The sequence below is a fragment of the Onychomys torridus genome, chromosome 1 (assembly GCF_903995425.1).
Source record: "Onychomys torridus chromosome 1, mOncTor1.1, whole genome shotgun sequence".
Taxonomy (NCBI): Eukaryota; Metazoa; Chordata; class Mammalia; order Rodentia; family Cricetidae; genus Onychomys; species Onychomys torridus.
The window spans coordinates 131,658,218-131,677,896 of NC_050443.1; the positions used below are offsets into that span (position 1 = coordinate 131,658,218).

At 37.5% G+C, this 19,679-nt stretch overlaps 2 protein-coding genes across 2 annotated transcripts; both read left to right on the plus strand.

Annotated features, from left to right (window-relative positions):
* The first annotated feature begins 326 nt into the window (after positions 1-326).
* Positions 327-1,307, plus strand: LOC118595010 (olfactory receptor 5B2-like). The gene has a single exon (XM_036205276.1). The coding sequence runs from the start codon at positions 327-329 to the stop codon at positions 1,305-1,307; it is 981 nt and encodes a 326-aa protein (XP_036061169.1).
* Positions 1,308-13,267: 11,960 nt separating this feature from the next.
* Positions 13,268-14,218, plus strand: LOC118577792 (olfactory receptor 5B2-like). Its single transcript, XM_036178478.1, has one exon. It carries the CDS (start codon positions 13,268-13,270, stop codon positions 14,216-14,218), a length of 951 nt encoding a protein of 316 aa, XP_036034371.1.
* The last annotated feature ends 5,461 nt before the right edge of the window (positions 14,219-19,679 follow it).

Sequence of the window (19,679 nt, forward strand, 5' to 3'; positions counted from 1 at the left end):
TTAAGTAATATGGTTCAAATAATTTTTTCTCTTTCTCATTTTTTCTCTTCAAATAACATGCTTATATCTTTGCTTTTATTACAAACATCATATATATTTAGAATGGTATAATGGTTGTTCATAGTGTGTTAACTATACATTAAGCAGTATTCTGAGCAATTTCAACCTACAACTCATCACACTGTTTTCTTCCCTATTTTATAATGTGTTTACTTGCAGGGGTTACTGAGAATTGAACCCAGGGCCTCATGTACTCAGGAGAAAGCATATTTCAGCAATCTGTCCATGTTTTTTCTTAATTTTGACAGGTAAAATACAATATCAAAATGTTATATGTGACCAACAGCAGTAGAATGAGTACATTTATACTTTTGGGACTAACTGACAACCCAGAGCTGGAAGTCCCCCTGTTCATAACATTCACCTTCATCTATCTCATCACACTGATCGGGAACTTGGGCATGATTTTGTTGATCTGGCTGGACTCCCGTCTCCACACTCCCATGTATCTTTTCCTCAGTAATCTCTCTCTGGCAGACTGTGTTTACTCCTCAGCTGTGACTCCAAAGGTGATGGCTGGGCTTCTCACAGGAGATAAAGTTATCTCCTATGGGGGATGTGTTACTCAAATGTTCTTCTTTGTGTCTTTTGCTAGTGTTGACTGTTTCTTACTTGCTGTCATGGCTTTTGACAGGCATGCTGCAGTTTGTAAGCCCTTACATTATACTACTACAATGACTACTAGTGTGTGTGCTCACATGGTGACTGGCTGCTATGTGTTCAGCTTAGCTGAATCTTCTATCTATACTGGGTTTATCTTTGATCTCTCCTTCTGCCATTCTAATGTGATTCATCACTTTTTCTGTGATATCCCTCCAATCCTGGATCTTTCCTGCTCTGATATATACATGAATGAGATTGTGCTCTTTATAATAACGTCCTTCAATGTCTTTTTTGCTCTGATAGTTATCTTGACCTCCTATGTATTCATATTCATTGCTATCCTGAGGATGCGTTCAGCAGAAGGACGGAAGAAAGCCTTCTCTACTTGTGCATCCCACCTCACTGCTGTGACCATATTCTATGGAACTATAATCTTTATGTACCTACAGCCCAGTTCTAGTCATTCCATGGACAATGATCAAGTGGCATCTGTGTTCTACACCATAGTAGTTCCCATGTTGAACCCAATTGTCTATACCTTAAGGAATAAAGAGGTTCATAATGCTTTAAAGAAAGCCATTGAAAAGATGAATTCTGTTCAACACCTAGTTTTAATTAGAAAGTTATACAATTTTCACAATTAATCATTTGTGTATTGTGTAGCAGAAAATTCCTTCATTTAGTGGCTCAAGGAAATGGTTTACTATCATGTGTACTTGAGAAGCCCCTTTGTTTTGAGTCTGGGCTCACTCATGTGATTTTATATGTTTTGTAACTTTGGATTAGCTGGGTGTTCCAAGATAGTCTCATTTTCTTTTATTGTTAATGGTACTGGGCATTTTCTAGGCAATCTTTGCTCATCTATACCGGATCTTTTATCCTTTAGAGCATAATTCAGCTGGCTTACTGGACATTTTCAGGCAGTATTGTCATCGACTATTATGTAACTCACAGGTTTATTCAAATGTTAAGTAAAACAAGTATGAATTTCTTCCACCACTCTACACTAGGAGATGGCAGTTAAGCCTCACAAAGGTTCAAATATGAAGAGGGAGATACTAGTTTTTGAGAAAGAGTATAAGAACAATTTGTCATTTTGGGATGACATTAGATCTGAGCTGATGTGGAACAATAATGCTAATCTGCTAAAGAATACAAAATATGTTCAATGTGTAGAGAATAAGAGATTGTGGAGTTCTCAGTTTTATCTGGGATATACATATCAGACTCCTCTTCCCAGGCCTCTAGGATCTTTGTGAAAGAGAGGGCTGGGAGAGTGTAAGAGGCAGGGATGATAGACAACATCATGGAAATGTAGCATGAATCTTAAATGGTCTTCATGCCTTACATATCTTTCTACGTTCTGGAGTCACTTCCTGGGATTAAAGGCTGGATTTCTGAGATTAAAGGCATGTGTCACCATGCCTGGCTGTTTCTAAGATGGCCTTGAACTCAGAGATCCATAGGTATTTCTGTCTCTGGAATGCTAGGATAAAAGGCATGTGCTACCACTGCCTATCTTCACATTTAATATTGTGGCCGTCCTGTCTCCTGTCTCTGACCCCAGATAAGTTTATTTTGGGGAACACACAATATTTTGGGGAACACAATACAACCACAGGGAAACAGTGTTTTCCAGACACAGCATGGCGGTTATACTTATGCACTCTCAATGATTGTGACAGCATGCACAAGATCTGCACAAGCTCAAGCCAGACAAAATCCCAGCATAGAGGGAGGAGGTCAACATGAAATCCTATCACTAGCCAAGGAACTACTGGGAGAAGGAAAATCAGTTTCCTTCAGTGATATGACCATGAGCAGATCAACTACACATGAGGGCAGGCCCTACCCCCAAGACTATTTGGGGGCCACACATTGGACTTTATGTGTTGGGAGGCAGAAAAATAAAACCCCACATTTGGTGGGTAAGGATGAGAGGGTGGTTATAAGTGGAGTTGGGGGAGGGGTGGCTATGTTCAAACATATCATATGAAAATATCAAAGAATTGATAAAATTGTTATTTAAAGGGAAGTAAAATATGAACCCACAAATAGATATTATTTCTCAAAAGATGTAGCTCAGGTAGAAGAGTAAAAAATTGTCTGGACTGCTATGTTTCAGGTACTGTGGTAGGATTACTGTCTGTCTCCATTGTTTCTTTCTGCCATTAAAAGAGTATTACAAGTCTTGGAGTGTTAAAAATCTCTCTTCTTGATTTCTATTGTTCATCCAGAGAAAGAAAATGAAAAGAGATGGGCAATGTTTTTTTTTTGTTGTTGTTGTTTGTTTTTGTTTTTGTTTTTTAACAATTAAGATACAGGCCATACACATTACTACTGTGCATATTCTTTCCAGAATGTTGTCTGATAGCCGCAACCAATTGCTAGTGGTACTGAATGTCTTGCTGAATGACAAAGTGCCTACCTGAAATCCAAATATTCTGGAAGAGAAAAAAGGGTAGAGTTTGGGAGTAAATAGTCTTACAAGTGGTATCTGAATCTAAACTACCAAACTTGCTTAAAAATAAATGAATAAATGTAAAATAAATTACCTTGTATTTTCCATTCCTGGAACTTCTTTTACTAGACTTTGAGTAACTTCTTTAACAAAGTCACTCTTCATCATTCCCATCATCCCCTGTTGCTAGTAATTGCTTAAGGTCTTTTACCTTTGTCATATAATTTACATAAATCCCAGAAATATTATGTGTTTTATTAAACAAATGTAATGATGTAATTTATGTTTGAATCTCTTGAATCATGTCTGGATTTCAAGCTTCATGTCAAAACCAATCAGAAGTGATAAAAAAGGTCGCTTCATTTTGACCAAAGGAAAAATTCATCAAGAGGAAATTATGATTCTGAACACATATGTTCCAAACTAGGGAACATCCAATACCAGTCATTAGTCCAGAGATTAACCCCAGCACAGTAATAGCAGGAAACTTCAATACCCTACTTTTAATAGCAGACAGGTCATGTAGACAAAAATAAACAGAGAAACAGTGGACATAAATGAAGTCTTAGATAAAATGGACCTAATATCTTATATTACCATTATAGATTATTTAAATGTGTTTGGAAGGTAAATATTATATTGGATGCAAGTGTGAGAAAAATAGTAATTCAGTTGCCTAAGTAAATAGAACAGTAAGTGGCTACTGTGTGGGATGAGAAATATCATAATAGAGTAAGGTTAGCAACAGAAGGAGGCAATGAGCTTTTTTTGCGCATTTAAACCTGAATGTTCTCTTGGCTATGCCAGAACCATTTTAGAACTAAAATGAAGAAATATATTTGAAAGTTATCAACCTGAAAATAATATTTGATTCCTGGAGAACTCTATCAGTAAGAGATTAGGTTTAATCCTGGGTAGCTTACCAGAAAATCTGAAGACTGATGTTCATAAGTCATGCAAATGCCAGATGGGCATAGCATACCTCCTGTATTCCCAAAGCATGGTATATGGAGACAGAAAATCTCTGGAGCAAGCAGATTAACCAGACTAGGTGTATTTGTTAACTTTGGGTTCAGTGGAGGGTCAGTGAAGAAACTGTAGATGTCGACATTGGGCCTCTTTACATGGGTGTGCCTACACTCATGCATATATACATACACATAGGCACACACAGATTCTAGTATATTATTATTTAGTTATGCTTTTTTTCCATTAAAGGAAAATGACTTAATTCAGCTAAGTTCTTCACCATTATTTAATAAGGACAACCTTTCTTCTAGTCCTTACCAAGCTATTCCTTATTTCTTTTTCTGATCCCACCAGAACAGCCTTTGGTTTTCTGTCCATGTGCAGCAACAAGCACTATGACTGTAAACACTTATGTAGTTCTTGAGAAGACTGATATTCTACTATGATTGTCTCCTAAATGCTCACCCGAATTACCCTGAAAATTCCACTCACAAGATTAAGGCAGTTGCTGCCATTCAGACCAAATCTGTTCCACCACATGCACAGGACCTGGGACAGACACATGTAGGCTGTGTACTTGGTGCTTCAGTCTCTGTGAGTTCATATTAACCTTGATCACTTGATTTAGAGGAGTTGTTCTGGTGTCCTCCATCCCTCTGGCTCTTAAACTCTCCATCTCGTCTTCCCCAAGGCTTCCTAAGCACCTATAGAGGATTTGTGGAGTTGGCGAGGTGATAAATTGCAGTGGCTTGTTCCTTTGTTTCTGTGATCTTTCAGCATTTATCCCAATATCTGGCACCAGATTTTTTATTAAAATACCATTTTTCAATTCATGTTACACTACTTCATGTTGAGTGGGATTAAGTCAAAGCAGACATTGGTAAGTTATTCCAATAAGTTTTGTGCCACTGTTGCCCTAGCATAATTTGAAGGCAGCACAGAATGTAGATCCAAGGTTTCATGGCTGGGTTGGTGTTTATGTTTCTCTTTTGTTAGACTTCAGAGTACCTTCCTGCACAAAACACACAAGAACATAGGAGTGATTGGTCCATTTAGGTGGCAGTTTGACCTCTCTGTGTTCATTGAGTCCTGTGGGTGCTGTCCTCAGCAATGGGTCCTTGCTGTCAGTTTGAGGAGAACAAATTATTGTCTTGAAACCACTTGAGTTGTTTGAGAATTTCCATAGGACCACATTTTATTTGTGCTGAAATGTGATTTTATTTGTATGTTAATAAATAAAGTTGCCTGGGGTCAGAGCTTAGAGCAAGCCATTTAGCAGAAGTCTGGTGGTGGTTGCACATGCCCTTAATCCGACCACAAGGCAGGCAGAGTCTCTGTGTGTTCAAGGACACAGCCAAGCAGTGACTTGAACCTTTAATCTCAGTATGAACCATAGAGACCTGGAGGTCTGTATAGTCAGGCAGTGACGAGGAAGTCTTGTGGTTGGGTTTAGAACCAATGAGAAGGCAGAACAGAAAGGCAATAAAAAGAGGACACCAGAAGAAGGTCTTTCTCTCAGGGCAAGGACAGCAGTGAGTGGTGAGATAAGGTGGTCTTAGCTCTTGGCTACTGCTCTGATCTCTGGGCTTTTAACTCTTTATTTGGCTCTGTGTTTCTTATTTAATAAGACTGTTTAGAATTACATCTACAGGACCCCTTTGGACAGAACTCAACTGGATGTAACCAGTACTGAAAGCATTGTTTGGTGACAAGAGATGGCCAGTTGGGACTCCATCTACACCATTATAATGAGACTTCATTGGGATTGTGTTCATGGATTTTAGGAAGTCTCCACTGTGCTAGGTTTCCATGCAACCCCTCAGATGTTCCTCAGTTCTAGCTGTCTCTCACTCTTTACCTACTGTTGGAGCTCTTTTACTTTTGCTGGTTTGCCTTTCCCAACTTTGATGTGATGGTTTTTGTCTATCTCATTATGTTTTATTTGGTTCTTATCTAGAAAATAATTTGAAATAATCATACTCACGCAAATGACAAAAAAATCTATATACTCCCCAAAGCCTTTACTGAAGGCCTTAATTCTGCCATCAATATACCTTTTCTAGCCTTTAATATAATGGGATGAATTAGCAATGATAGGAGAAAATTTCAATTATCATGTATTACCAGGGAAACACAATCTGACATAACACTTTAAAAACATCATTTGATAATGTTTCATAGTGTTAAAGAAAAACCTATCAAGTCTGCTGGTGATCCCTGCTTCTGTGTATTTATTTAAGCCAAATAACAAGTCAATATTTATGTAAAAATATTGGTAACTCCATAGCATACTTAGTAATATAAACTAGCTTGGATACTGGAGTAGGAGTATCAGTGTCTTCAGTTGTTCAACTGCTGGTTAACTCACCAGGCTTCACTGGCTCCAAACCCATTGTTACACAAATGGTCCTTGTTAAAGTCAGTGTGTCATAAAACAAACCAAAAATGCCTAAGTATAGGATAGTGACTTGGTGGGAGGATGGGGCTTGATATAGGGAGAAAGAAGAAAGGGTTAGGGGATGAGAGTAATCAAAATGTATTATATATGTGTATGCTAGTTCCAATGAATAATTTTAATTAACAAAAATTATATACATACTCATTCATCAGTAAGTAACCTGGGTAAATTCACATATTAGATATCATTTAATAATCAAAAGGAACATATATGAAACATATACATTAGGGTAGAGAAAATAAGGCATGCTTATGATGATAGATATTATGAGATGCCATTTAAATGTTTTATTTTTTTGTTAAAGAAAACTTGTAATGATAAAGCCAGTATACTTTAGGAGCTGATTTTTGGCAGACAATTATTTTATTAAAAATAAACAAAAGTGCATTTTGAACTGATGTGTTTAACTTGAATTTGGTTCTGGCTCTATAATCATATACATTCATCTAAATTAAGAATTCAGCCTCCAGATTAATACATTTTACTAAGCATAAGCTGAACCTTAATGTGAAACATATATGACAGAAAATTATAGATGCAGCTGTATGTTTGTGCAGCCATAAAGTTTGGTCCCAAAGGCAGTTTAATTGCTTCTGCTTAAAGTAAATTGAGTAAGGCTCCATGTTTGCCTCCTAGGGAGCCTATTTCTCTTGGGTCTTCATGTTCCTAGGACTCCCTCTTGGTCCACTTTATTGGCCTGTAAAATCCCAGTACGATGTCTGTCGGACATACTTTTTAGCAGAGATGAGCTATAGACACATAAGTACTTTATTTACTCTTCTGAATGGGAGAGTTAGTACAGGATAACCTCCCTCAAACTGAGGATTTTGTTAGTCAGTGAATATGGACAGAAAACATGCCGAATCATAATTATACAAAATGAGTTTACAGTTCTGATATGACTGCTTTTATTTGCTCTTCAGAGCCACACATGTTTGTTTATAATATACTTGGTTCATGAATAAGAAACTAAAGTCAGAGTAAGGTAAGTGATATTTGTAAGATGTTTCCAAAAGAGAACATCTCCAAAATAATTTCTTGCCCCTTTTGTTTTTGTAAAACCTTTTATTTTTTTATTTCATGTGTATGGATGCTTTAGCCTGCATATGTGTCTGTGCATCACATGCATGTAGTGCCCAAGGAGGTGAGAAGTGGGCACTGAAACCTTTAGAATTGGAGTTACAGATGGTTGTGACCCACCACGTGGGTTCTGGTATTTGAACCTGATTCTGCTGGACCAGCCAGTGCTCTAAGCCACTGAAGCATCTCCCCAGCCCCAAATTTATACATTTTTCCATGTCAAAGTTTCAGACTTTTCAGTGCCTTTATTCAAGGAAGTAGGTAAAAAATTTCTATTTACTGGTAGGATTCTGTAAATTCTGTTGGAGAGGTTATTTTGTTTAGTTTATCAAATAAATAGTAAGTGACCAGTTCAAGGGTGCTGCATTCAAGAATTGAACCCAGGTACATGGTCACAGGTTAAAATTTTTTTCCTCCATTTTTCCTAATCTTGTAGATACTGGTTCTTTTAACTACTCTGTGAGCAGTTATGTATTATATGGTTGAATTTCTGATTTCAGACTCTTTTTTCTTATTTATTTATTTATTTATTTATTTATTATATTTGTGTTTTAATTTTACACATCAGCCATGGGTTCCCCTGTTCCCCCCTCCCGCCCCTGCCCCCACTTTCCCCCAGCCCCTCCCCTCCATTCCCATCTCCTCCAGGGCCAAGTCTACCCTAGGGATTCAGTTCAACCTGTGGAGCCCCCAACTGGATCAGGCCCTCTGGATAAGTGAGACAACTGAATAGCTTGAACTGTTTGGGAGGCACCCAGGCAGTGGGACCAGGACCTGTCCTTAGTGCATGAGCTGGCTGTTTGGAACCTTGGGCTTACACAGGGACACTTTGATTTCAGACTCTTATTTAGCATTAAATATATTTTCTCATCTAGAGGCAAGGTAAACTTCTATCTGCGGTATATACAACTAGCAGAAGTACTTTTTATTTGTGTGTGTGTGTAAGAGTGCCAGTAAGCATGTGTAGAGGGCAGAGGACAGCCTTGGGTGTTATTCCTCAGGCACTGTCTGCCTTGTCCAACCGTCTATCCATCCATCCATCCATCCATCCATCCATCCATCCATCCATCCATCCTTCCATTCTTGAGACAGAGTCTCTCATTTCCCTGGCCTGGAACTTCCCAAGCAGGCAAATCTGGCTTCCCAGAAAGTTGCAATGATCTGTCTCCAATCCTAACATTGTAATCCTAAGGGTGTGCTCCATTCTTTACATTCAAATTGATGTGCATTCTGGAGATTGAATTCAGGTCCTCATGCTTTCAAGGCTAATACTTTACTGACTGAGACATCTTTCCACACCTTAAAAATACTGACAAAAATCACTTTATGGAGGTATGATTGGCATATACAAGATTGTGCACATGGTTTAGTGAAAAGTTTAATTAGTGTAAAATCAAAGAAATAGCTGTATATAGAAAGTTATCTCATTATCTGAACACAGAAGTAGTTGTGGGAGTTTTTTTCTTTTTCTAAACAATACGTTGAGGTTGGGGGTTGAGTGTTAGAACTTTCATTAGTGGTGAGGGTAATGATTCTTACAAATGTCATACAGCTTTCCTAAGAGGATGAACACAAATATGATGGGAAATACTATGACTTAGTTCTGACTTTATCTTGGTCCTCTGAAAGAGCAACATGTACTCTAAACTGCTGAACTATCTTGTAGTGATATCTATTCCCCAATATATTGTGCACCCTAATATGCTTATCTGGGGTCAGAGAATAGAACAGTCACTAGATATAGAGCCCAGAAAACGATGGCACACACACCTTTAATCCTAGCATTCTGAGGGCAGAGATCTGTCTGGAGTTCTGTGAGTTCAAGGCCACACTAGAAACAGTCAAGCATAATGACACACACCTTTAATCCCAGGAAGTGATGGCAGGAAGCAGAAAGGTATATAAGGTATGAGGATCAGGAACTAGATAGAGCCTGGTTAAGCTTTTAGGCTTTTAGCAACAGTTCAGCTGAGATTCATTTGGACAAGGACACAGAGGCTTCCAGTTTGAGGAAACAAGATCAGCTGAGGAATTGGTGAGGTGAGGTTAGCTGTGGCTGGTACTGTTTCTCTGATATTTCAGCGTTCACCCCAATACCTGGCTCTGGGTTTTTTTTTTTAAATAAGACTCTTTAAGATTCATGTTACCACTATCTTTTCAGCACCATGCTTTCTTTTTAAATTTAGATTTAAAATTTTTAGAAATTTATACATTAGCACTCTATTTATAGCATTTTCAGCTCTCCTTCCCGATACTCCAACTCCTCAAGTATTCCCCTACTCCCTCTCAAATTCATGATTTCTTCTTTAATTATTGTTTACATATTTACAATGTGATCTCTATGTATATGTATACATATGCATATATAAATATAATGTGAGAACCCATTTGATGTTATTCATATGCCTAGAGGCTGAACACTTTGGATTAGATAGCATATTGGGGGCTCACCCCTAGAGAATACTGATTCTCCCTCTCTCAGCAGCCATTAATTTCCTGTAGCTCTTCATCTAAGTGTAGGGACTTGTAAAATACAATGATTTCTTAAAGCTAAGGTTAGAATAGCTCTGTGGACAGACATTAGGGAATTGTCAGTGGATGCATGCCTTTTCTAATTTAAAACACTATACAATAACTAAGTAAATCAGTAACTTTAGAAATGGTGAATTTTACTAACCAAGACACATCTGTGAATTAAAGGTAATCCATGAACTATGCAGTCGAAATTCTGACAGTTTATAACCAACTAGAGTATGATGATTCTAAGCCAAAATTGAGCTCCATAATATTCCTTCAAAGTAGGTTATATGGATTTCAAGGGAAAAAAAATCAATAGGAGTACTTCTCAGAGCAGTCAATCATTTGAATGAGACAGCAACAATGATGAGAACAGTAATAGTCAAATTACACGGGCCAGGACTTCCAGAATGCACTCACACATAGAACCCCACATATTGTCAACCCAACACAGAGATCATTATCTCAAATACTGTTGCTAGCTCTTGTTGGAGTTTTTATTTGTAGTTTAAAATGTGTAATTTAATTATGACAGCTCATTTTAAAGATGGAATTAGTGAGGCTAGGGTAAGTTGGAAGGAAAGCAATGTTGCCCAGGTACTATGGACCTATATACAACTCTTTCCAGAGTCCTTATTGTGACTACTGATGTGTCTTTGCTTCATAACAGCCCCTGTTGGCTATATATCTGTCTTCTGCCCCTGCTATCCTAGACATATATTGTGTATATCTCTTATTAATTCATTATGAAACTCAAGACCTTATTTGGATCTCTGAAGACAAAACTTGATTTAGATCTAATTAACACTTGAAAACTACTTGCCTGGTCTCAACAGGTGAATTACCAGTGAATACTTGTGTTAGTATGAATAAATTATTTACATCTCTATTATATAATTTGCGTAAATATGATAACTAATCAGTGTCATAATATCACTGAAAGAGATAAAAAAATAAGTGATTTGCCTAGAGTAGTTTCCATATAAATAACATAGATTTATAAGATTTTATGAGACCAGAGGAAACTGAATTTTTTCAAATATATTCATTCCAAGTAATAATTTTGGACAGTTCATTATATATTTTAAATATCAATTTATACATACATAAAGTTAAAAATTGAAATTATTTATAAATATCCTTCTGTGGAATATTTTAATATAGATAATTACAACCACTAATTATATATTATTAACAATTATATAATTTATGTATCATATGATTAATTAATAACATATAAATATAATGAAGATAATAACCATGTTCTTAGATATATGAATTTATAAGTATTAATTTATACCATAATTATGTATATGGTATTTACACACTGCAGCATTTCTAAGTTTGTTTTATTTATATATTTTAAATTCTAGTTAACTTTAGTATATTGTAAATTGGATCCAACTAGTATAAATGTTTGATAAAATATCAAACAAATATGCAATATATATACTTTTATTTACTTTATTTACATTTTCATTTTGTTTAACTTTTTGTGTAATGTAAAAATTGTGTACATTTATGAGGTCTACACATGTGTTGATCTATATTGATCAGATAAGGCTAATGAATGTTTTTATCTCCTTATTAAGTATGGAGACCTAAGCTCACTTCTTCCTATTTTTTATAAAAGATACAGCAGTTTATTGTGAACTACTTTTACCCCACTAAAGCACTAAATTTTATTCCTTCTTACGGTTTTATTTGCTTATTATTGAGACATTCTCTAGCTTTTCTTTCCACATATCCCCTCAGCCTCTAGTTAATTACTATCCCATAGTTGTAGGCCTCTTGAGCCCACATGGTCAGGCCCCATCCCCAAGGATCTCTAACTGCCACGGTTCATCCACAGTATATTCTAACTGTCCTAACTGCTGGACCTTGGCCCAATACTACAGAGTAAAAAAATCTCAATCTCTGGACATGAAATCTTACTGATGTCTACCCTGGAAAGCTCCACCCTGAAAAGTTCCACCCCTTTCCCAAGAAACTCTATATAAGCCCTCTGTCCTGGTAAGTTTGCTGCTATTTTTTGCTCAAGCAGAGGTAACCACCCCCTTATTTTTTCCATCTTAATAAATCTCTTGTGTGAGGTTTGTTGTGTTGTGTGACGTTGTGGTATTTCTTGGCTTCCAGCTACCAGCATACCTTTCCATCCAAGCCACAATGCTCACAGTAGTCATATCAACTTTTCAAAAAAATCTTCCATGTGTAAATGATCATTTGTCTTTCTGTTTCTGCTTTATTTTATTTAGCACAGACTCTAGTCCATCCATTTTGCTAAAAATGGCAAAATTTTATTCTTTCTACAGATGAATAATATTCTTATGTATATCTATACTGCTTTTAAAAGTTATTTCTTTTGGTTTTGAGAATAATTACATCATTTTTCCCTTCCTTTCCTCCTCTCCAAATCCTCCCATATTACCCTCCTTGCACTTTTTCAGATTCATGGTCTATTTGTCATTAATTATTATTGTTATATACATTTATTTATATTAATATATTCCAAATACATAAGTACAATGATACTATACAATAAATGTATAGTATCAGTCTGTATAACGTTACCTATATGTATGTTTTCAGGGCTGACCATTTAGTTTAAAATCTAGTCCTCTGCTGAGGAAATCAGCTCCTAGATTGATTTTATCTCCAAGGTGTTGTGCAAAGAACATGGACATACAGACAACTTCTTGACAGAACCCTAACTTTTCCTTTGGGTTCACAGCCAGAAGGGGATTTAACTTTTATTGAAAAGCTTTTTCTTTGAAAATACCATGCATGTGCAGTGTCTATCCTGATTCTTATAATGCCTCTTTAATCTCTCTCCCCCTCTATTGCCCCTCTGTCTGCTTCCAAGTTCCCTTCCCACATTTATGCAGTTTTTTTGAGGAACCTATACAGTGTCTTTGTAAGGCTCCACAGTATAGGTCCTCCACAGTTCTATTTTCTCCATATTCTGCATCATTAGTATTTATTAAATATCCATTCTAAGTTGAATGACATGATAACTCATTGTATTTTTTGTTTGAAACTAAAGTCTATTTTTATTTATTATTCTCTTTCCCCCCGTAATTCTCATTTCTGTAGGACATCTACTGGTCCCCAGACAATTGATGGAGAATTGTACCAAAGTGAGAGAGTTTATCCTCCTGGGACTAACCAATGATCCAGGCCTGCAGGTCACTCTCTTTATCATGTTCACCCTCATTTATCTCATCGATGTGGTTGGAAACCTGGGAATGATCATGCTGGTTCTTATGGACTCTCGTCTCCACACACCCATGTACTTTTTCCTCTGTAACCTGTCTCTTGTAGACTTGGGTTATTCCTCAGCTGTCACTCCCACAGTCATTTCTGAGTTTTTCATAGTCTCTAAGGTCATTTCCTATAATGCCTGTGCTGCGCAGATGTTTTTTTTCATAGGCTTTGCCACTGGGGAAAATTACCTCTTAGCATCAATGGCCTATGACCGCTATGTAGCAGTGTACAACCCCCTGCATTATTCCACCAGGATGACAACAAGTGTTTGTATTCGCCTGAACATTGGCTGTTATATCTGTGGTTTCTTGAATGCCATTTTTCATGTTGGGGACATATTCAGCCTATCTTTTGGTAAATCCAATGTGGTCCATCACTTTTTCTGTGATGTTCCGGCAGTTATGGCTCTGTCTTGCTCTGATATATACTTTAGTGAAGTGATTCTTGTTTTTTTGTCTACCTTCAATGTCTTCTTTGCTCTTTTGATTATCTTAGTTTCCTATCTTTTCATATTTATTACCATCTTGAAGATGAAGTCAGAGAGGGGACACCATAAGGCTTTGTCCACCTGTGCCTCCCACCTCACCACAGTCTCCATATTTTATGGCACTGTAATTTTCATGTACTTACAACCCAGCTCCAGTCATTCCATGGATGCAGATAAAATAGCGTCTATGTTCTACACTATGATCATCCCCACACTGAACCCTTTAGTCTATAGCCTGAGGAACAAGGAAGTCAGCAATGCATTTGAGAAAGTATTTAAGAAGGCAAAATTTTTATGTAAGAGTGAAATTTTCAATTGAAAATAAATTTTATTAGTCTCCCATATTCCTTGTGCATTAGTTAGGTTTAAGCTCCACAATGCACAGAGGATTCCTGCCTAATACACACATCTCTTCAGAAGTCTATTTTGTTTTAAAAATACATTTGCAAACCTGAGTAAGAAAAGCCAAGGAAAACTCTAAGGAATGTGTGTGTGTGTGTGTGTGTGTGTGTGTGTGTGTGTGTGTGTGTATGTATGTGTGTGTGTGTTGTGTGTTATCTACCTTTTCTATCTTAAATTAACCCATTTTTGTTAGTCTATACTTTGCCACATGGCTTGTGGCTTACCGGTGTCTTTACATGTTGCTTCTCATGGCGGCGGCTGGCAGTGTCTCTCCCCTGCTTTCTACATCCCAGAATTCTCTTCTCTCTTGTCCCGCCTATACTTCCTGCCTGACCATTAGCCAATCAGAACTTTATTTACACAGAGCGATATCCACAGCACTTCCCCTTTTCTTTTTTTTTTTAAGGTTTTAACTTTTACATAGTACAATTACATATAACAAAACAATTATCAAGCAAGAATTATAGTTACATTATTAAAGAAGATATTCTATCTTATATTGGTGAGTCTAAGGTTTTATATCTAACTTATCTTTTATCATAACTGAGGAAATTATAACTATCTAGTCTTTAACCACATCAAAGACCTCAGAAGGATATAGTATTACCTGAGAACGGGGAGAAGGATGCAAGCAACTTTCGGGAGTCTTGTAGGGTAGACAGAGACAGCTGGCAGCCTGGACAGTCACCTAATGTTCCTTTGTAATGTTGGGGCATTTGTCTTCAGTCACAGGGATAGAGTCTCTTTACCACCAGCTCTGGGTCTGGAGCCATGTGTACCAGCAACTATCAGAAGTAGTTCTATCAAAGCAGTGCATAGCCCAGAAACCTTTTTTTTTTTAAACTAGCAAAGGCTAAATCCACCATGCAGCAGAGTAAAGTGCCGCTTGTAGACTCCTCATTCCTGCCACACTGCAGGTCAGACGCACAAACCAGGAACCCGCCATAGAAGCTCAAAACAGCAGGCTGCCGCTAACTTGAGAGAGACAATTAGGAAGCTGTTTTTAGCTCTGTCTTAGAATCTTTTTTGTCAGGTTTTAGGTGGAAACTCTTGTCAATACGTTGGGCGCCATTTGTAGTTAGAGTTTTCCTGCCTGGCCCACAGTCAGGACAAATCTCTCTTACCCGCCAGTCCCACAGTCGCTCAGACCCAACCAAGAAAGCACACAGAAACTTATATTGTTTATAAACTGTATGGCCGTGGCAGGCTGCTTGTTATCTACCTTTTCTATCTTAAATTAACCCATTTTTGTTAGTCTATACTTTGCCACATGGCTTGTGGCTTACCGGTGTCTTTACATGTTGCTTCTCATGGCGGCGGCTGGCAGTGTCTCTCCCCTGCTTTCTACATCCCAGAATTCTCTTCTCTCTTGTCCCGCCTATACTTCCTGCCTGACCACTAGCCAATCAGAACTTTATTTACACAGAGCGATATCCACAGCAGTGTTGTGAGCACATACAGGCCTAAATAGGAAATCTGGAGTATAGCTAGATGTAGATGAAGTTTTCTCCATTCCTGCCTGGCCCATGGTCAGGACAAATCTCTCTCACCCACCATTCCTGCAGCCGCTCAGATCCAACTGAGTAAACACACAGAGACTTATATTGCTTACAAACTGTGTGGCCATGGCAGGCTTCTTATTATCTAGTTCTATCTTAAATTAACCCATTTCTGTTAATCTATATGTAGCCATGTGTTCTGTGGCTTTACCTGCTACCTTTACATGTTGCTCCCTGGACACTAGGCTGGTGTCTCCTCCTCTCAGCCTTCCTGTTCTCCCAATGCTCCTCCTGCCTATACTTCCTGCCTAGCTACTGGCCAATCAGTGTTTTATTTATCAATCAATCATCTACAGCAGCTAGATTTCAATAGAAATTATTTAAATAATTGAATTGATTTATAACAAATTTTCCCCTCTTTTTCTTTTTGTACTTGTTTCTTCCTTGTCTTTCTGTGACTTGATACTTCCATTATTTTTAGTACTGAATAATATTATCTGGTATATTGTATCTGCTCATGTATTGAAATATATTTGATTTGCTTCTAAAATTTGGAATTCATTAATAAAACATTCATAAACATATTTATGACTGATTTGTTATTTCTTCAACCTTTCTGCTTGTCCTGTTGATTTTCATTTTGATGAAATAATCCACATGAGAAATAAGAAAGTTCTCCAAGATGTCTATTCTTCTTAGTCCCAAGAGGATCCTCAATAAGCCTGTCTCTTTTAACCAGAAGTGAATTCAGTAGACAGACTTACCTCCTAAGAGTGTCAGAAGGACACATACATTTTGATGTCTGGGAACACGGCAGTCATTCTAAGCCTCTCCAGGCTCAGTGGGAGGAACAAGGCTCTGAAATGTTTTAAGGGGATGCCAGAAAACTGGCTTTGGAGGTTTGGAGTGAGGCTAAATTCTGTGTGCATGGGGTAATCTCACTGGAACCTCCAAAATAAAAGATACAAACCACCAGAGTAATTAATTCAATTGTAGTATAAGAGTACTTTAATTTTAGCTAGTGACCAACAGTTAATTCCTCAGAGTCTCTTGGTGTTGAAGCTCAGGGATACAACATTTTAAAAGGTGAAATCCACAAAACCCACAGTTACATCAGTGTTAGATGATGGTCAGAGTCAAAGACTTGGCAACATTATTTTTTTTGGGGGGGAGGGAGGCAGAAAATAGTAGCTATTTTAGACACAATGTGACAATTACTTTTGATTTAAACATTAGTTATTTTGGTTAATGCATTTGGGCCATGGTCAGTCACGGTCATGTGTTACCAAGGCAGATATGACTTTTGCAGGGACAGGGTAGAGGGCTGATAGTGTCTTAGACACAAAATGGAATCAGTACAAGATAGTGTCACCTTGGCCACTTCATTGACTCATCCTATCCTTGTATTCTGAATATAGAAACTCTATGTTCCATCCTGGGATGTGTCTGTTTTTATAGTTCTATTGAATTTTTCATTGATGTCTTCAAAATAACATACATAGAACCAAACAGTTAGGTTAGTCTCCAAATCCAAGTTCTGATTATATTTAGAATAAATCTCAGGACTATAATTTGCCAGGACACTATGACTTCAGAACTATCAACATACTGATCATTTTCTACCACAGTTTCTCCTTGATCTACACAGTTTGTAACACTGATCCTTGAACACAAGATGTATATTTAGGATTGACAATGCTGAAAAGATTTCCTTGATGTAACATGAATCTTAAAAAAAAAAACCAAAAACAAAACAGATCCAGATATTGGGGTGAAAGCTGAAAGATAAGAGAAGCAGAATAGCCACTAGCTTACCTTTATGAATTCCTCAGCCTCAAGAGAACAAGTTCCTGTTTTCTCATGCCTTATATACCTTTCTGTGTCCTGCCATATTACTTCCTAGGATTAAAGGCGTGTGTTACCACTGCCTAGTTCTGTTTCTCTCATGTATACCATTGTGGCCTTGAACTCACAAAGATTCAGATGGATCTCTGCCTCCAAGTGATAGGATTAAAGATGTGTGTCACCACTGCCTAACTTCTATGTCTAATTTAGTGGCTGGCTCTGTCCTCTGGTCCCCAGCTAAGCTTTATTGGTGTACACAATATATCACCACATTTCCCCTTTTGTCTAAAATAAAAAAAGTTTACAACTGATAGAAGAAAAAACTATATACAATAAATATATACAATATATACAGGCAATAAATACATCAACAATGTCTAGTCCATTTGCAATTATCAAATTCAGAGAAAATACTTCATTATCTATCCCATCTCTGTGAATTCTAAGGATTGTATCTATTTTACCATTTATCCTAACATGTATTACCAACTGAAAACTATCTTTTGATGCCTTTCAAACTTATATAATTTACACCCCTTTGGGAGTTTCTTTTTTGAATTTGTTAACAAGGAAAACTATAACCATAACTATCTAATCTTCAACTCCCTCAGAGACTTGAGAAGGAAATAATACTAAGTAAATAGGAAGTGCAGGCAAGCAACTTCCAAAAAATGTGGGAAAAGACAGAAATGACTAGCTGCCTAGACAGTCACACAAGGTTCCTCTGCAACATTAGGTTATACATATTTGGCCTACAGGCCTACCATACATGACAGGCTTTTTTTTTTTTTTTGGTTTTTCAAGACAGGGTTTCTCTGTGTAGCTTTGCGCCTTTCCTGGAACTCACTCTGTAGACCAGTCTGGCCTTGAACTCACAGAGATCCTCCTGCCTCTGCCTCTCAAGTGCTGGGATTACAGGCATGCGCCACCAACGCCCAGCATGACAGACTTTTTGAAGCAGGATTTTCTGAATAGCTGTCCTACTTTGTCTAGGCAAGGATCAGCACTTCTTTCTTTTGTGTCCTGCTTGTCCATTTTGGAGAGCATACTGTCAGCAGTCAATGTAAGGGCACTTTCTTGCCTAGTGGCTAACTTTTGCCACAAAGAAAGTAAATTCCATATCGAGTTTCTTCAATGCCCATCATCTTCTCTAAAGTAGATTGGTGCTGCCCAGAGCATACATATGTCTCCTTGTCATAAAAAAAGAAAAAAAAAACTATGCTACTAAAACATCTCAAGCACTTGAAGATGACCTATCTAAAATATATTTCTGTTTAACATACGTAATATGACTACAACTTTTATTGTAATGACAACTAATTTGCATTTCTTATGTCCTAATTAGTTGGTAACAATAACTTTCAAGGACTAACAATTTGCATTACATTGTTAAATGAACTGTATAGGTACAATACCTTGAACAAGACTATATATATATATATTTCTAGCAAAATCAATCTCAAGTTTGTATCAATATACATAATTTGTATACAATACACAAAAATCTAATCCAATATAAAATATGTAAAACTAGTAGTTGCTTTAAAAAATTATTTATTATATTTGTGTTTTAATTTTACACATCAGCCATGGGTTCCCATGTCCTCCCCACTCCCATCCCCCCCCCCCCCCCCCACCCCCCTCCCCTCCATTCCCATCTCCTCCACGGCCAAGATTCCCCTGGGGATTCATTTGAACATGGTGGATTCAGTACAGGCAGGTCCAGTCCCCTCCTTCCAGACTGAGCAAAGTGTCCCTGTGTAAGCCCGAAGTTCCAAGCTCATGAACTAAGGACAGGTTCTGGTCCCACAGCCTGGGTGCCTCCCAAATAGTTCAAACTATTCAATTGTCTCACTTATCCAGAGGGCCTGATCCAGCTGGGGGCTCCACAGCCTTTGGTTCATAATTCATGTGCTTCCATTCATTTGGCTATTTGTCCCTGTGTTTTCCAATATTGGTCTCAACTATTCATGCTCTTACAGTCCCTCCTCTTTCTCGACAACTGGACTCCTGGGGCTCCACTTGGGGCCTGCA

Coding starts and splice junctions, on each gene's coding strand:
- LOC118595010 (XM_036205276.1), top strand. CDS start 327: ATGTTATATGTGACCAACAGCAGTAGAATGAGTACATTTATACTTTTG.
- LOC118577792 (XM_036178478.1), top strand. CDS start 13,268: ATGGAGAATTGTACCAAAGTGAGAGAGTTTATCCTCCTGGGACTAACC.